The sequence below is a fragment of the Serinus canaria genome, chromosome 6, assembly GCF_022539315.1.
Source record: "Serinus canaria isolate serCan28SL12 chromosome 6, serCan2020, whole genome shotgun sequence".
Classification (NCBI taxonomy): Eukaryota; Metazoa; Chordata; class Aves; order Passeriformes; family Fringillidae; genus Serinus; species Serinus canaria.
The window spans coordinates 3,213,580-3,230,320 of NC_066320.1; the positions used below are offsets into that span (position 1 = coordinate 3,213,580).

The 16,741-nt window shown below is 46.1% G+C and overlaps 1 protein-coding gene across 2 annotated transcripts; it reads left to right on the forward strand.

The window, feature by feature from the left end:
* Window positions 1-42: 42 nt before the first annotated feature.
* On the forward strand, window positions 43-16,393 carry CHUK (component of inhibitor of nuclear factor kappa B kinase complex). 2 transcript variants are annotated; one of them, XM_018911131.3, is made up of 21 exons: window positions 43-198; window positions 268-362; window positions 1,799-1,913; window positions 3,792-3,861; window positions 4,538-4,626; window positions 4,885-4,974; window positions 5,180-5,304; window positions 5,704-5,811; window positions 6,110-6,245; window positions 7,013-7,207; window positions 7,554-7,656; window positions 8,588-8,711; window positions 9,634-9,785; window positions 10,624-10,685; window positions 11,561-11,670; window positions 13,042-13,091; window positions 13,208-13,304; window positions 13,798-13,945; window positions 14,270-14,409; window positions 15,399-15,495; window positions 16,105-16,393. In XM_018911131.3, the coding sequence occupies exons 1-21, from the start codon at window positions 43-45 to the stop codon at window positions 16,129-16,131; spliced, it is 2,289 nt and encodes a 762-aa protein (XP_018766676.2). In that variant the 3' UTR covers window positions 16,132-16,393. The 2 variants fall into 2 exon arrangements, with proteins under 2 accessions (XP_018766676.2, XP_030096871.1); XM_030241011.2 differs by lacking the exon at window positions 16,105-16,393 and adding an exon at window positions 15,851-16,091.
* Window positions 16,394-16,741: the final 348 nt, after the last annotated feature.

A 16,741-nucleotide genomic window follows, 5' to 3' on the forward strand; every position in this document is an offset into this window, starting at 1 on the left:
ACGCGGCAATAAAGGCGGAGTGCCGGAGCGAGCGGCCGAGCCATGGAGCGGGCCGGCCCACCCGCGCCCGCCGCCGGCGAACGGGCCCCCGCCGGGGCAGCGCTGCGCGGGCACCCGGCCGGCGGCTGCGGGCCCTGGGAGATGCGCGACCGCCTGGGCACCGGCGGCTTCGGCAACGTGTGCCTGTACCAGCACCAGGTGGGGCCGGGCTGGGCGGCGGGGAGGGCACGGCCGGGCCGGGGCGGCTGACGGCGCTGTGTCCCGCAGGACTCGGGCGACCGCGTGGCCATCAAGTCGTGCCGGCTGGAGCTCAGCGTCAAGAACAAGGACCGCTGGTGTCACGAGATCGACATCATGAAGAAGTGAGTGCGGCCGGCCGGCACGGCTCGGCTCGGCGCGGCCCGGCACGGCGGCACCGGACAGACAGGGACAGGGGACGGCCGGGGTCAGTCCGTGGACTGGCCGGGAGAGGGGAGTGCGGGGAGTCAGCCCCGGACCAGCTGGGGAGGTGGGACCGTGCTGTGGGGACAGCTGGTGTCAGCCTGGGAATGGGGACAGCCGGGGCTCAGCCCCCTTGTCGCCCGGCATGCCTGTGCTGGTTTATTTCATCCCATGCCCCAGCTCCTGCCTTGGCCTGGGAGCTGGCGACCCCCAAACCCCCTGCTCTGTTGTGCTGCCTGGGCTGTTCACTCATCCAAAATTCCTCCAATCTCGCCACCCTGTGGGTTGAGTTTTGATGTTGTGATTTGGGAACACCCACGTGTTCCCATACCCTGCGGTACTTTTGTTTTTGATTTAGCAACCAGGGGATCCTGGAATTGCTTTTTTTCTGTTACGCTGCCGAATGTAAAGAATAAATTCTCCTTACACTTCCTCATGAGAAAGTCCATGCTATGTGCTGCCCACCCTCCCTCTCCAGCAGGTGAAACAGGGCTGGACAGTTTTGGTCTCATGGATGGGGGGGCTGCCTCTGGGTGTTTGGGTCTCACCAAACTGCTTCCAAGAGAGAAAGAGAGAGATCCTGGAGAAGGAAATCCTCTGTCCCACTGGTGGGAGCAGGGATGCTCTCAGTTGTCCTCCCTGAGGACTGCAGTGATTCTGGTGTTCAGGGCTTTTCTGACCTCCTGCTGTTGCTTTGTTACCCTCACCTGCTCACTGTGTGCCATGGCATGGGGGGACACCACTTGCAGGGAACATGAATTTGTAAATCAAGGCTTGGTGCTGTCTGATTTGGTTCCTGAAAACAACGACTGAGTTATGAGCTGCTCTTACATTGGTGTCCAGAGGCTTTGGAAAATGTAGAGAGAAATAATTTGCTTTCATTTCCTTCTGGATATGTCACTTATTCCCCAGAGTGGCATGTATTAGAGACAGTCAGGAGGCAGCTGTTTGAATTCAGCTGCAGAAGTTAATTTTTCCCTGTGAATGTGGCTTTCACCTGCCTGGTGCAGTTACACAGGTGTTAGGGGGTTGTTGTGAAACCCTTGGGCCAGGGGGAGTCTCTTCCTCCATACACATGCACACACACAGACACTGCCAGGACTGTGCAAGAATTCACAACTTGAGTCTGGATCCCCAGAATCCAAGTCCTGTACCTTGGCTTTGAGACATCATTTCTGCTCATCACTGGTTTGTGTATTCCCAAGGTGTGGATTTTGTGCATTTGGGTACTGGTAAGTACCAGCTGATGAGTGAGCAAGGATTCCTGGATTCCAGAAGCTGTCCCTGGAACATCAGATGTGGTTGCTGTTGTCTCATTCTCCCAAGAGAGTTTTCATGCAGCTCTCTGTGTGCTTAGGCTGAACCATCCCAACGTGGTGAGAGCCTGTGAAGTTCCTGAGGAGATGAACTTCCTGGTTAACGACGTTCCTCTCCTGGCCATGGAGTACTGCTCAGGGGGGGACCTCCGCAAGGTAACGCCTGCTTTGCTTCCAAGAACAACCAGATAACCCAAACTGGGCCTGTCAGTGCTGCTCCTCTCACCAGGGCTGCTCTGGGGACCTTCTCTTTTTGGGTATGATGCCTTGAGAAGGCTGACCTAGAGCAGAGGCCAGACAGAGCTAAAGCAGGGATTTACTAAAAGGATCTCCTCTATGGATCCACCTTGGGCAGCACAAGAGCCCAGCCAGGGCTGCACCCAAGGTGAACCAAAATGGGCACAAAATGGATGCCTGGTCACAGGGTCTCTCACGTTTATAAGTTGTGGAGTTCATAGTCCAATTCCAGCTCCAGCCCATGCAGTTCCATCCTTGTTTTTCTCTCCTCAGCCCACGTTGCTTGTGCTCTTGGGCCTGAGATTTGGATCAGTTCTCCTTGGTCCCCAGCTAGAGCAGGAATTGTTTTGTCTCCCTGCTCTGTGCAGAGAGCTCACCATCCCTTAATGTGAAACTCAGAATTACTAAAGTAGCACAGAATCTGAAATCTATAAAAGCTAAAACCTGAGGCATCAGGTACAGGTGTGAGGAAGTTAATGTAGAGTGGGAAAAAAAACCACGTGTGGGGAACAAGGCTTGTGTTTTTGAAACCAGAGGGCAAGCCAAGGGCAGATACTCTTTTATCCTGGTGTCCTTTTGTGGAGCTGCTTTAGCATTAGTGCAGCTGCTGACACCCAGCAGGTTTGGCTTTGCTGTTGTGTCTCCATCTGTTCAGAGTCTGACTGGTTTGGGTTCATGTGTATCTGGTGTTACCTTCCTCTCAGCACAGGGAATGAGCCTATGTCTGCTGGACTGGGGCCTCCAGGGATTCTGAAGCTTTGCTGTTCCTGCTGAGCTGGGAACTGCCAATCTGCTCACTGGCAGCATCCAGAAATAAAGGAGCCTTTCAATAGTTCCCCAGGCAGTGGCTTGGTGACCTGGTAGAGTTTGTGCTTCCTTTCCATTACAGCTGGATTCAGGAAGCAACAATTTCTAGAGGGGTGAAGTAGCAAATCCCTGTCAGGGTTTGCTTAGAAATCACCTCATGTGTGTGATCAAGAAACTCATTTTTCTGTAGTTTTTGTTACTGGTGTTAAATAGCCCTGGGGAACATGAGCAGCTGGTGAATGCAGTAATCCCCTCTCATTATATGGTTTTGAGTTGTTAGAACCAGTCCAAGAGACACTTTTAAGGTTGAAGCCACATTAAAAGAAGGGGCACATAAGAAAGAGCTTTTGGGGGTTGCAGACACAGGCACCTGGCCACAGTCCCAGAGACATCTGGTGTTGTGTTATTGCAGTAAAAGTTTGGAGACTCCCTGAAGGTAGATTAGAGACCCTGGCTGAGAAGTTAGCTCTACTTGCAATGCAGCATTTAGTCACTTCATTTCTGATTAATCCTTAGGTGTGGCATAGATGCTGAAACAATTTAGGAAGCAACACGCTTCATTAACCATCTGATGTTCTGTACTGCTTTAAAAAAAACCATGACTTTTTATTTCTGATTGTGTTTTTTAAATCTTTCTCTTGTTTGGCATCATTTGTGTTTAATTTCATTATTAATTTCTCCTTGTGAATCCATCGTAAGGGCTAAAGCACTTCAGTCATCTCTAAAAGTCATGACAGCTCATTAAGACAGTGCCTCCCTTGCCTGCAGCCCTGTTTTTGTCTCCTCCCCTTTTCCTTCTGAATTTTCATTTTGTTTGAGTTGTTTTCTTCTTGGCCATGATTTTATTGCACAAAATCAGCTGCCCCATTCAGCTGGAGTGTCCTTGAGCTGTGCTATTAGCTGGGTAGTTTCAACAGGGGATGGAAAATGTTGGTTTTTGGCTCCTAACTGTTGCAAGTGTGGGTCTGAACATCTTTTGCTCTTTTCTAGTTGCTAAACAAACCAGAAAATTGCTGTGGGCTGAAGGAAAGTCAAATCCTTTCTCTGCTTAGTGACATTGGTATGTAGTTAATTCTTTCCTTTTGTTTGGGTTTTTTTTTTTTTTTTTTTTTTGTTTGGTTAGTTGGTTGGTTGGTTTTTAAAGTGTAATGGCATTTTCCCTTTTCAGCTCACCATGAAAAGGGAACTAAAATGAACAGGGTGTTAAAAAAATCAGGCCCTTGGAAAGTACCTGGTTTTTTGGACATCATGGGAAGGAACAGCTGTCTGCTAAAGGGCAATGTCTGGGTTTCTCTAGGAAAAAGGTTTTACAGGAAAGCTCCTTGTTTTCTTAATTCTCCTAGAGATAACCTGTTACTGCTTGTAGGAAGAGCTAGTTTTGGCATGAGAAAGTATTTCAGGGTATTTTCCTGGACTTTCAGTGCTCAAGAGGGCTTTCAGCTGAATTCCTGAAATAAAAAGCAACTCTGCTTGCTTTATCCTTGTTCCCCTTCCAGAATATTTCTTGTTTTTTTTTTTTTTTTTTTATAATAAGTTGAGTGTCTTTGGCATGTTTTTGCAAAGATGTGACAATGCAGTGGAGAAGAAGCACAAGTTTGGAAGCTGTTAAATGTAGAAATGAGTGGTGGTAAATCATGGAAGGCTGGGAATTTGCCCCCCAGTATTAGGTTTTTATCAGATTTAGATTTAATCAGTGTGGATTTTATTTTCTGTTAAATCAAACATGTGTCTTCCAGGCTCTGGTATCCAATATTTGCATGAGAACAGAATTATACACAGAGATTTAAAGCCTGAAAATATTGTTCTTCAGGATGAAGGTGGGAAGGTAAGTCAGGTGATCAGTGTGTTTCCATTGTCATTTCTGGAAGCTGTCACATTGGACTGGACTGAAGACTGAACTGTGCATTTACTAAAAGCTTTAACACTGTTACTGAAGCTTTGCCATGGACTTTCTCCAGAAATTCCACTCTGGCTTTCCTCTTGAGAGTATTCTGTGGCTGTTACTGAGCAGATTTTGGGTTGTTTGGTGTTTTTTTTTCCCTCAGCATTTGCTCTTCTGATGAACTGTTTAAACTGTTTGCAGATTGTTCACAAAATAATAGACCTGGGATATGCAAAGGATCTGGATCAAGGAAGTTTATGCACTTCATTTGTTGGAACATTGCAATATTTGGTAAGACTTTTTTTAGTGTCACCAGCACTGAGGAAGGGCAGCTGTGTCTTGGCACTGCCAAGGGCTGAAACCTCCAAAAATGGAGATCCTGGGCACCTGTCCCAAGGGTGTCCCCTCTCAGGGAGCCACACTTGGATGCAGCTTTGTCTCTGCAGAAATGCAAGGAAACACCACAGTCAAAGTGTCTTCTTATGATCGTTTTTAGGCTCCAGAACTCTTTGAGAACAAATCCTACTCAGTTACTGTTGATTACTGGAGCTTTGGGACAATGGTGTTTGAATGCATTGCAGGATTTAGACCTTTCTTACATAATCTGCAGCCATTTGCCTGGTAAGACACTTATTCTGGAAGAGGTGCTTGGAAGTGCTAATACTTAAATCTGTGCTGAAAGACTTTGACCTGCATATGGAGGTTTCTGCTTGTCTTGCTGTGCCTGGAGTGTTTGTTTGCTTGGTTTTTAAAAGAGTGGTTCTGATACAGAAAAAATAACAAATTTGGGTTTCTGTTAGAACAAGAGAAGAGGTAAATCTTTCCAGAGGCAGAGTTTATTGGAAGGGCTCCTCTCTTTCACTTCGGGATGTTCTGGGTTGTTTGAAAATGGCATCTTTGTCCTGAAAGATGAGTTTGTTTTCTAAACCTGCTGGACACTGGCCCCTTTTTGCTGTCTTCAGTTGCTCCTTTACAAAACTAACACTCCTCAGCATATACACAAAGGATTTTATTTCCCAGGCATGAAAAGATCAAGAAAAAGGACCCAAAGCACATCTTTGCCTCCGAGGAGATGAACGGGGAGGTTCGCTTCAGCACCCACCTGCCGCAGCCTCACAGCCTCTGCAGGTATGTGTGTCCTCATCACAGCTGGGGGGGACACTTCTGGCCTTCTAAATGAGGGCTCTTCCTCCTTTATCCAAGCTTGAGAGCTCCTCCTCCTCTCTCCAGGGTGTTTCAAGCTCCTGGCAAGCAGCTGTTTGCTGTTAAGGCATAGCCTGTAGCTCTTTTTTGGGTACTTTGGGCTCTCTGGTTGGCTGCAAAGATGGTCAGACCTGTTGAATAAAGCACACAAGGAGAGGCCCAGGAAGCTGGGCTGCTTCAGCCTGCTGAAGGACTCCCCTTTCTTACAGCCCTTCTGCTTTAGTTTGATTGTAGAACCCATGGAAAACTGGTTGCAGCTGATGCTGAACTGGGATCCACAGCAGAGGGGTGGAGGCTCAGATCCTGAGACCAGTCGTCCGAGGTGTTTCCTGATCATGGATCACATACTGAATCTGAAGGTGAGTGGGGGCTCTTACTGGCTGTAAAGGCCTTCTGAAAGCATCCCAGAGGACAGAGAGTGTTCAGTGGAGCAAAGCTGTAATCCTGGCATCATCCGGCTTCCAAGAAGAAGAACAAGAACAATTCCTGGCTCAGGAGGAATTTTTCTTCCTGATATCAGCAAGTGAGTGCATGCTCAGCGTGCCCAGTACTTAGTGGAAGACAAAACATCTCCTGCAATATTAATCTCTAGCTTTACATATGGAGTAGAAGGATGACCCTGTATTACTGTTTGTTATCTTGGAAAGGGCTCACCAGGATCAAATAAGGTTTAATATTTGCTAATAACAGTTTTCCTAGACTTCACTGTTGATGCCGTGACCTCTGGGTGTATTCATATGCTATAGTAATAATGCCTGTAGTAGAACAGAGGTGCAGTTTAGTAAAACAGATTTTTCCTCTTCAAATAATTACTTGAGCTTTACTGGAGTCAGACTAGCCAAGGCAAGCCTGTGTAGAAAGAGAAGGATAATTTTGTCTCAGTTCTTTTGATGTAATTAAGCTGCAGCAGGGTTTGTGAAGGGTCTTAATGTGTTGGATCTTCATTTTCTCTGGCATTAAAAGTTACAGGCCCAGGATTTGAGTTTTTCATGTGGGGCTTTACTCCTGATTGTTGTGGTTAATAAAACCAAATTATGCTCTCATTCTGCTCTGTGCTCCATCCCAGGCTTGTGTGCCTTTGTCTTTGATATCCAAGGATTTGTAACTACTTGTCCTCTTTTTACAGATAGTTCACATCCTAAACATGACCTCTGCCAAGATTGTCTCCTTCCTTTTGCATCCTGAGGAAAGCCTTCATTCCCTTCAGAATCGTATTGAGTTTGAGACTGGAATAAGCACAGGAAATCAGGAGCTGCTGTTGGAAACAGGGATTTGCCTGGACCCTCGGAAACCTGCTTCCCAGTGTGTTATTGATGGCGTGGTAAGGAGGAATCTGTTCATATCTTCCATGTTCTCAGAGAATTTAAAATCTTAGGGAAGATAAATGGCCTAAATCTTCTCTCATAGGAGACAGTTTGCTCTGTATATGTAATAACTGGAAAGATCTTGCATTACCCAATATAAGCAGGTTTCTGTCATTGTACTCTGCCTAAATATTTAATTAATTGCTAGCAAAGAGTTCTGTTTTCCTGTAGAATCTATCAAAGGAAGTTTTTAAAGGCACTTGGTAAGAGAGTGTACCCACAACAATTAGTTCATGATGTACTGGGTTAGTAGAAACTGCTTGGGGTTTCCCTTGCTTATATTCTCTTTTCTTTTCTTCCCAGAGAGGCTGGGACAGCTACATGGTCTACTTGTTTGATAAAAGCAAAACTGTCTATGATGGCCCCTTTGCTTCTCGCAGTCTGTCTGACTGTGTCAACTACATTGGTGAGTGTGCTGGAGAAGTGCTGTCCTCATGCAAGAAGAAATGAAATCTGCTTTATAAACCCCTCTGTGTTGTCTTGAAGGGCTCTGTCTGATTCAAAGAGAAGCAGCCTAACACCTTGTCCTGATGACAGAGCCCTGGCATCACCAGTTTGGGGCTTTTAGGCTGTGTATGGAAGCTGCTTATCTGCTTGCTGCTTGTCTCCTGAGATTACAGCAGTCACTGCACAACCCAATAGATCTCTCTGAAAGTTTATTTATTTTAAATCTGTATCTGTATAAATGACCCTGTGTACCTCTATGAAAGAAAAGTAGTGTCAGGGAACAGGAGATGTCTGCGGGGATACTGCATGTAAAGAAAATGTCTTGTGACAGTTCAGTAACTTAATTTTCTTTGGCCAGTCTCCACTGGTTTTCCTCATCTTCTAGTGTCACTCAGGTTTTTCTGTGTTCTGGGCTGTTTTGTTGTGGTGAATCTCATAGCATGACACCATTGTACTGAATCTCTTGGAGGAAATGCTTTTTATACCATGTTTATTGATACCCCAGTGTACTGACAGCTCCCATCTCTGCAGGGGAACACACCTGCATCTTTTCCCCTTAAACATCTACATCAGGAAATCTGAGAGGGAACCTACAAAAGGTTTGAAGACATTTTCAGATGAAACAGATCAGGACAGTGACCAGTATCAATTGTTTAAATGGAGCAACTAAATTTGCTACCTTGGGCTTTAGAGTTTTTTGGCCAAAACCCCCCACAGGGTTTTACCTTCTCAGTCACAGGTTGTCACATACCTGGGGAGCTTTGACATGGAAAGCTCATACATGCTTCAGCAGCATCTCCTAGAAATTGAGCAGAATTTCCCTGGCTTTCTAGGCATGTGAAGCAGGAATTAGGAATGTTGTCACTGCACTGTGTTTCTCCTGTGTTCAGTGCAGGACAGCAAAATCCAGCTGCCGATCCCGCAGCTGCGCAAGGTGTGGGCGGAAGCGGTTCACTACGTCATTGGGCTGAAAGAGGATTACAGCAGGCTCTTCCAGGGACAGAGAGCTGCCATGTGAGTTGTCACCCACTCAGAGGGAGCAGTGCTATGCCAGCACAGGGTCTGTTTGCCTGGAATCATCCATCTCGGGGAGTTTTGGTTCCCTGAAGTTTTACAGCCCTCTGCTGTTCTGTGCCTTTACATTATAAAACATATTTGGGCTGGGAGCTTATTCCACTCCAGGAATTGTGCAGGGTAATGCCTGACATTGATCAAAAAAGCACTTGAATATGCTCAGAGTCTCACAGCATGGCTGAGGTTGATGGGTGTGGGAAATGGATTTGTGGAAAATTTTCAAAGCTTAACAGAAGGCTCACATAGTATGTATCTGTGTGCAAACTTTGAGATAAGAAATGTTGACTTAGAAATGCCATGGAATAGGACAGACATTGTTGAGAGAGAAATGGAACCAGAAACAAGTTTCAAAGGATGGCCTTGTAAAAAAAACTGGATACTTTGGAGAAATAGAGCTATGAAAGATGCATTGTAGTAGAAGTCATGAGGGGCAGTTTTAGATGATTGACTTTAAGGTATTTACAGCAAAAGCTGATAGGCCAAGAAACACTTATAATGTAATTAGAAAATAGTCAGCTTCTGGTTATGGTGGTGTGAATTATAACATCTGTACTGTCTCACCCTTCACATTAAACTGAAAATGGAGTAAAAGTTTTTAAAACACCTCTTAGTTGTCCCATCTCTGGGGCAGAAGAGAGCATAATCTGACAGATGGGGACCTCTGGAAGTCCTCCAGCCTAATCCATGCTCAAAAAGGACCACATGCAGACAGCTCTCAAGTATTTCTGAGGTTGGAGACTCCACAACCTCTCTGGGCAGCTGGTGCCAGTGCTCAGTCCCCCTGAGAGTAACAGAATTTCCTCTTTTTGAAGTCCAGGTGGGCTTTCCAGTTAATGTGTGCTGTCCTTGTTCCATCTGTTAGGCTCAGCCTCCTTCGGTACAACGCCAACCTGATCAAAATGAAGAACAACATGGTGTCAGCCTCCCAGCAGCTGAAAGCAAAGCTGGAATTCTTCCACCAGAGCATTCGCCTCGACCTGGAGAGATACAGTGACCAGATGGCTTATGGCATATGTAGGTAGTGGGGAATACTTGTCTGGGTGTCTCCTGTGATCCTGTAAAGGAGCTCAGCATCTTTATGGGTGCATTTTAGCCAGGGGAGATGCAGGAGAAGAGTTTGGCAGGAAGATAAAAATCAGAATGCTTTTGGAGACCTTCAGTGGTAATGAGACAGGTGATCAGCTGTTCTCCACTGAGAATAGAAAACGAGGAGCATTAATAGTACTGGTGATGTAAATATTTGCTATTTATTAATTCAGAGTCTGATACTTTAGGAGTTTTGACTAGGCAAGAGCTGCTGCACTTGCTGACAGTGCTACCAAGCTGCTGTGCTTGTTATCAGTAGAAGCCATTTGTCAGGATGAGAGATGGGTTTAAAGAGCACTAGCTACAGTTTCATGTCCCAGAAACAAATAGTGTTGAGGAGAGAATAGCAAGATTTACTTGTAGTTTGAATATATATGGCTAAAAAATGCAGCCTGAGTCAAAAATAATGACTGGGCTGAAGGAGGATGATGGAAAATGGAAAGACAATGTGAGCTGGGTTTGGACAGTCTGTGTTCAATCAAAAGTGGCAGTTGTTGAGCTTAATGGTGGAGTTTGAAGATCAGAGTTGTTTTAGGCCAGTGATTGCAAGCAGTGCAACCCTACCCAAGGGTTTGTGTGTGAGTTAAAGTTGAGCACAGAGTTGCAGCTTTACTGTCTCTGTGATCTCTGTGTCATGGCTCCTGCTGGGAGATTCAGCATCATGTTCCTTGTGTTCAAATTACACCAATAGAGGTAAAGTCCAGGTCTTGCTTTATTTTTGTGTCTTAATGTCTTTTTATAAATTAACACCTCTTTTTTTCTTAAGCTTCAGAGAAGATGCTCAAAGCCTGGAAGGAAATGGAAGAGAAAGCCTCTCAGTGTGCACAGGTAGGGGATGTTGAAGAATCTGCATTATCTCTGTGTGAAGGAGATTGTGACAGGAATTTAATGTGTCATATGTGCCACATCCTTCCTGCTGTGGGAATGGGAATACCATTGCAGGTGCCTTAAAAAAGACACAGTGTCCTCTCACCAAGTTGTTTGAATGAATTTGAACAAAAAAACCAAAAGTCACCAGACTCAGCTCTCTAAAAAGGAAAGTGGAATGCAGAGACATGTTACTTGTTGCCCAAAAGAAATGGTGTTGCTATGGATCAGGAGTCTTCTTGGCTGGATTTGCTGCACACAGAAATTCCCATTGCTGAAGCTGAAAACCAATCACTTGCTGTGCAGCAATTTCAAAATTGCAGGAGGAGTACAGACATGAATCACTGGCATGCTGCAAATCAGTTTTAAATGAGAGTCATCTCTTTTTTATTATCTAAAGAATGGGTAAAAAGGTGGCTGCTCTAGCAGAGTAATTGAATTGAATTGTCTTTGTCTTTTTCCAGACAAGCAGGAACCTCACCCAAATACTTGGCAGACCATCAGAATTATGTTCTGTTTTTCCACCTGCCCTGCCCCTTTATCAGGAATGGAAAAAGTTTATAGGCAGGGATATATCAGTCTGTCTAGGAGGCAATCCAGAGACACAGAGAGATGATTTAGGAAGAAACTGATTTTTCTCAGCCAGTGGTGGTGGTCAGAGGTTTGGTTGTGCACTGAGAACAGAAACCTCAATTATTGTAGCAGGGCTGTGCCAAAGAGCTTTTTTGTCTCCCAAACTCTGCAGGCAGGCAGCCCATTATAAACAAGTGTTCTGGGGGTCTTTATCTCCTTGATAGCTCTCCTTGAGTCTGATGTGTGCCCACATTTCCCCTCAGGCTGAAGATATTGGCTACCTGGATGAGCAGATCATGGCTCTGCACACGGAGATCGTGGAGCTGCAGAAGAGCCCGTACGCCCGGCGCCAGGGAGAGGTCATGGAGAGCCTGTAAGCCCTGGGCTGCTCACTTGCACTCTATATAATTGGGTCTGGTGTGTTTCTGTGTCTCAGGGGCTTTTTCCTCTTTGTAGCTGGCTGCCTCAGCGATTTTGAGGTGCTGACCACAAGTACAGAGTAGTATATGGTTGATTTGACATAATTTTGCTTGTGAAAGGAAAGATCCCACCACTTCCCTGTCACTGAACTATGAAACCTCATCTTCCAAGGGCCAGGACTAAGATAAATCTTGGTCTCAGCTGGGGATTTCCTTTTGTGTTGGAGAGGAGTGACTCTCTTACTGTTGAGTGAGGAAAACATGATCATTGTTAAACCCTGTTAAATACCTTCAGTATTTTCAGATCAAGGGTAAATGTCTCATGGGTACTTGGATATTTGGAAAGTTTTTGGGGTTTTTTTGAAAGTATTAAAATATGAAAGAGCTATTAAACAGTATTTCTGATCTTGAGAAGACATAGGAAGCAGTTACTGGGCTGCTGCTGAGAGCACAAGTGGCAATTCTAAAAGAAAGGGGTTGAACAGCCATTAAATCTGTTAATAAGAGCTCTTCAGCTCTAACTGTTCAGGGAGAAAATGTGCCTGCTCCTGGCATGTTCTCCCCCCTCCCACTTTGCAAAGTTGCTTTTCATCCTGTGTAGTTGCAGCAGAACTGGTGCACAGGGGAGGAAGTGGTGCAGAGGAGAAGCCACCTTCTGCAGCAGCAGCTCAAACTAATCAGGATCGTGCCTCCTTAAACATTATTTTTAAGCAATTCCACCACTGCAGGCCAGGATCAGGGCTGGGAAACTGCTCCTTGTTTCTGACAGACTGGGATTTAGAACAGGAGGGATTTTGTTCAAGGCTGGAAGTTTTCAGTGTGGCTGTTTTTGAAATACTTGAAAGAAGAAATGTTTATTTAATGGGAAGAAGAGAAGCACAGTTGTCTTGCTTGTGATGCAGCTGTCTCTTTCCATTTACAGAATATCACTGAAATTCAGGCAAAAAGTGCAGAGCAGGAGCAGAGCAAGAATTTCTCAGGCAGTTGTGCAGTCAGAGTTTCAAAAATGAAATCAGATAAAGAAGGATGCAGGGGAAATAAAACACAGCTGAGCCATGGGAAGATTTGAAACCGAAAGTAAGCTCCCTTTGGTGTGGTTTTCTGAGAAGAAATTGCATAATTGGAGAAAAAGAGAGGCAGCTTTGGAGAAAGTGATGGATTCCATCTCAGAAAGAGTATCCCTGTGTCCAGAGGCCATGGCTGAGTCCCAGCTGTAGGAGAAGGTCCAGGGTCTGAGTTCAGAAAGGCATCCCTTCACTGCAATGCTTTATTTTTGAGTCACCTTGTTGCTGGTACCTGCCTGAATCATATTCTTCTTTTCAAAGGGAACAGAGAGCCATAGACCTGTACAAGCAATTAAAAGCACGACCTCCAGGTATGGAAGAAGATGATTTCAAGACTGTTTCACACTTTTACCCCATGGTTAATTGTTCTGAACTGAAACCAGGGAATGCTGTGAGGGTTTACTAATGTGGTTGCTGGCCCTTCCAGATCATGCCTACAGTGACAGCACAGACATGGTGAAGATCATTGTGCAGACAGTGCAGAGCCAGGACCGAGTCCTCAAGGAGCTCTTTGGCCACCTCAGGTACTTTATGCAGACAAAAAACCCAAACAAATCCAACTTGGAGCTTTGTAGTAGGAAAGGATGGGGAAAACCGTGGAGGTCAGAGCCCAAAAAGCTCCATTCACATTTCTCATAGCATTAATTCTGCTCCTCTGTGTTGAATTTCCACTTAATTTTTAAAAACATGACTGTTAGCATCCAAGAGTTCACTTTAAAATGAGGCAAATTCTGCCTCATTTTAAATTCTGCTTCCTCAGCTGGAAATTGGAATTTAAATCTTCAAAGGAAAAAAAAAAAATTAAAAAATTCCTTCAAAATTCAAAGGAAAAAAAATCACTTCAAATCAAAGGAAAAAAAGTAGCAGTGTTACAGAGTTGAGAAGATCCCATGGTGATTTGTACATTAATTTTTCAAGTATCCCTATTTTCCATTTTTCTTGAATCCCTTGAAGGTGGGGCTGTTGGTTTTGCCAGAATGTGCTGGGAAGTGACTTTGTGTTTGGTTTTTATTCCAGCAAGCTCTTGGGCTGCAAGCAGAAGATCATTGACCTGCTCCCTGAGATTGAAGTGGCTCTAAATAACATCAAGGAAGCTGACAACTCAGTGATGCAGATGCAGGGAAAGAGACAAAGGGAGATCTGGCATTTGCTGAAAATTGCTTGTGTGAGTAGCAGTTGGGTTATTTGTTTGCACTTCTTCCAGTGCATGAGCCAGGAAGTAAAAAGAGGTAACTGCCACACCATGGTTGTGTATTTTTTTTTTCCTGCAGAGAAGTGCAGTCTGAGATGGTAAAAGGAGAAGCTAAATAGGTGCTTTCCTAGTTAAAGTGTTTTAAAGTGTACTCTGCTTTTTTTGCATAATTACAGTGCCTGAAGCCATCTCCTGGTTCCCACAGCTGTGTCTGCATTACCAACAGTGCTCATGTGCAATCCCAGCTCTTCCCTAGGTATCACTGGAGCCTAAATTCTCCTGAATTTCTTTTTGCAGACTCAGAGCTCCTCTCGATCCCTGGTCAGCTCTAGCCTGGAAGGGACAGCCTCAACTCCAGCGGCCACATGGCACCCCCAGAGCTCCTCAGGGCACTCAGCTCCTCACCCTCTGTCCTCGCTGGCAGCTCCTGAAGATGGGTATGTGTTGTATTTTTGGGGTGTCCCAATGAAGGCAGGAATGAGGAATCTGACTCCATGTTCTCAGAAGGATCATTTATTATTTTATGATACTATATTAAAGAATGCTATACTAATAAACTATACTAATGAATACAAGAAGGATACAGACAGAAGGCTAAAAAGATAAAAATGAAAACTCATGGCTCTTGCTAGAGTCCCAACACAGCTTGGCACTGATTGGCCAATAAGTCAAAACAACTCACAGCAGAAACCAATGGAACAATCACCTGTGGGTAAACAATCTCCAAACACATTCCAAAGCAGCAAAACACAGGAGAAGTAAATGAGATAAGAATTGTTTTCCTTTTCTCTGAGGCTTCTCAGCTTCCCAGGAGAAAAATCCTGGGCCAAGGGATTTTTCAGAAAATGTGAATGTGACAGGTATGAGCTGCAGGGAGCTCAGTGTCTCAGGGGCTTTATTCTTCCCAGAGCAGTTCCAGGAGCTGGTGTGCCACTAATGCTTAAAGAATCAGGGATTTGGTGAGCTCTCTGTTCAGAGATCTCTGCTCTCTGTTTCTGAGCCAGTTCCAGGTGCTGCATGCCCTGCTGAAGGACTGTGCCATCCATTTATTGCATGTCCTGTTGTTCTTCCTTGGGGCTGGATCTGGTTCTTAAGGCCCCTCTCCCTCAGTCCATGCTGAGCTGTCTGGAGCTGAGGGGTTTTGCTCTTTGCTTCATTAACAATTCTAATTATGTTCTATCAGTGTGAAGCCATTCCCCTTTGTCCTGCCACCTCCAGGCAGGTTTTTGTGTCACCTACCACTGCACAAACTACATAAAATTAATTGCACAAACTGCCATAAAATTAAATTAGAAATCACTTTTTTGGGCTGTTTTTGTTTTTCTTTTTTGTTTTTCCTCCCCTCAGTGCAGCACCTTTTGATGGGGATGTTACTTTTGGTGCTGCTTGAAATCCATCACCTTTGGGCTTTTTTTCCTTCCTGCAGGGAAAATTTTGCTGACATGATCCGGGAGAATGTGAATTACCTGGAGCTCTTCAGCAGCATTCTGCAGGAGGTGAGGCAGGAGCAGAACAGCATGATGGTAAGTGATGGTGCATCTGCCAGGACCTGGCTGCCAGGGGACACCCAAGGGTGCCCTGGGCACGTGGAGAACTCCTTGAATAGGAAAAAGGTGCTCCAAGCCCCATCCAGCCTGGCCTTGGGCACTTCCAGGGATTCAGGGGCAGCCACAGCTGCTCTGGGCACCCTGTGCCAGTGTGCATGCATTCATGTTTCTTCCCAAAATCCCACTTAGCCCTGCCCTCTGGCAGTGGGAAGCCATTCCCCCTTGTCCTGGCACTCCAGGCCCATGGAAATAGTCTCTTTCCATCTTTCCTGTAGCCCCTTCAGGCCCTGCAAGGCCACAGTGAGGTCACCCTGAAGCTTCTCCTCTCCAGGTGAACAATCCCAGCTGTCCCAGCCTTTGCTCAGAGGAGAGAGGAGGCACTCATCCTTTGGGAAATCCCAAACTGGAGTGGACCCACAGGGCTCCTGTGCTGTGCTGCACTGTGTGAACTCCTTGGAGCATCCTTGCTAAGGGCAATTTCTGATTTTTCATCAACCCAGACACATCCAGCAGTCAGACCCTCAGACCCTGCCCTCAGTTGTTTTTTTATTTTTTTTTTGGTTTTTTTGTTTTTTTTTTTTGCAGAGTTTTGACTGGAGCTGGCTGAAGTAGCGTCAGGAGCCGAGGTGCTGCATCACCCAAGTGCCTTCTGTGTGCTGAGGGCCGCCTTCCCTGTGGGACACTGCGGTGTTCATTGACATCACCGGTGTTTACTGACATTACCGTGTCACCCACCGGCTTGTCCCCCAGGGAGTGGCCTGGGCTCGGCTCGTGGAGCCTCCTCAGGGCGGGGGGCGCGGGCAGGGCCCGCTCTGCCGTGCGCCCCCTGGATGTATAGCGCGTGTATATATAATAAACTTTGTGGTGACACCCACGCACGCTCTGAGGTCTGCTCGCTGCCGCGCCGCCATCGCCATCACGCCGTTACCTGGCAACGCCGGGGTGGGAGTGACGTCATCTTCCTGCGCCGACGCGGTGCGCCCATGGTGCCGCGCGCCGGCGCGCGTGCGCGGCGGGGGTGGGAGCGCGGCCTGGGCAGCACGTGGGGAACGGGACAGGTACGGGACAGGGAACGGGATAAAGGTATGGGATAAAGGAATGGGATTGGGGTAAAGGAAAGGGATCGTGATAAAGGAACGCGGCAGGTGCGGGACTGGGAACGGGATAAAGGAACGGGATCGAGATAGAAGTATGGGATTGGGATAAAGGAACGGGACAGGGA

Excerpts from the sequence above, each read along its gene's own strand:
- CHUK (XM_030241011.2), top strand. The coding sequence starts at position 43 with ATGGAGCGGGCCGGCCCACCCGCGCCCGCCGCCGGCGAACGGGCCCCC. Across the intron at positions 5,812-6,109 it reads CAGCCTCACAGCCTCTGCAG|TTTGATTGTAGAACCCATGG; the intron begins GTATGTGTGTCC and ends CTTCTGCTTTAG. Across the intron at positions 7,208-7,553 it reads AGTGTGTTATTGATGGCGTG|AGAGGCTGGGACAGCTACAT; the intron begins GTAAGGAGGAAT and ends TTTTCTTCCCAG.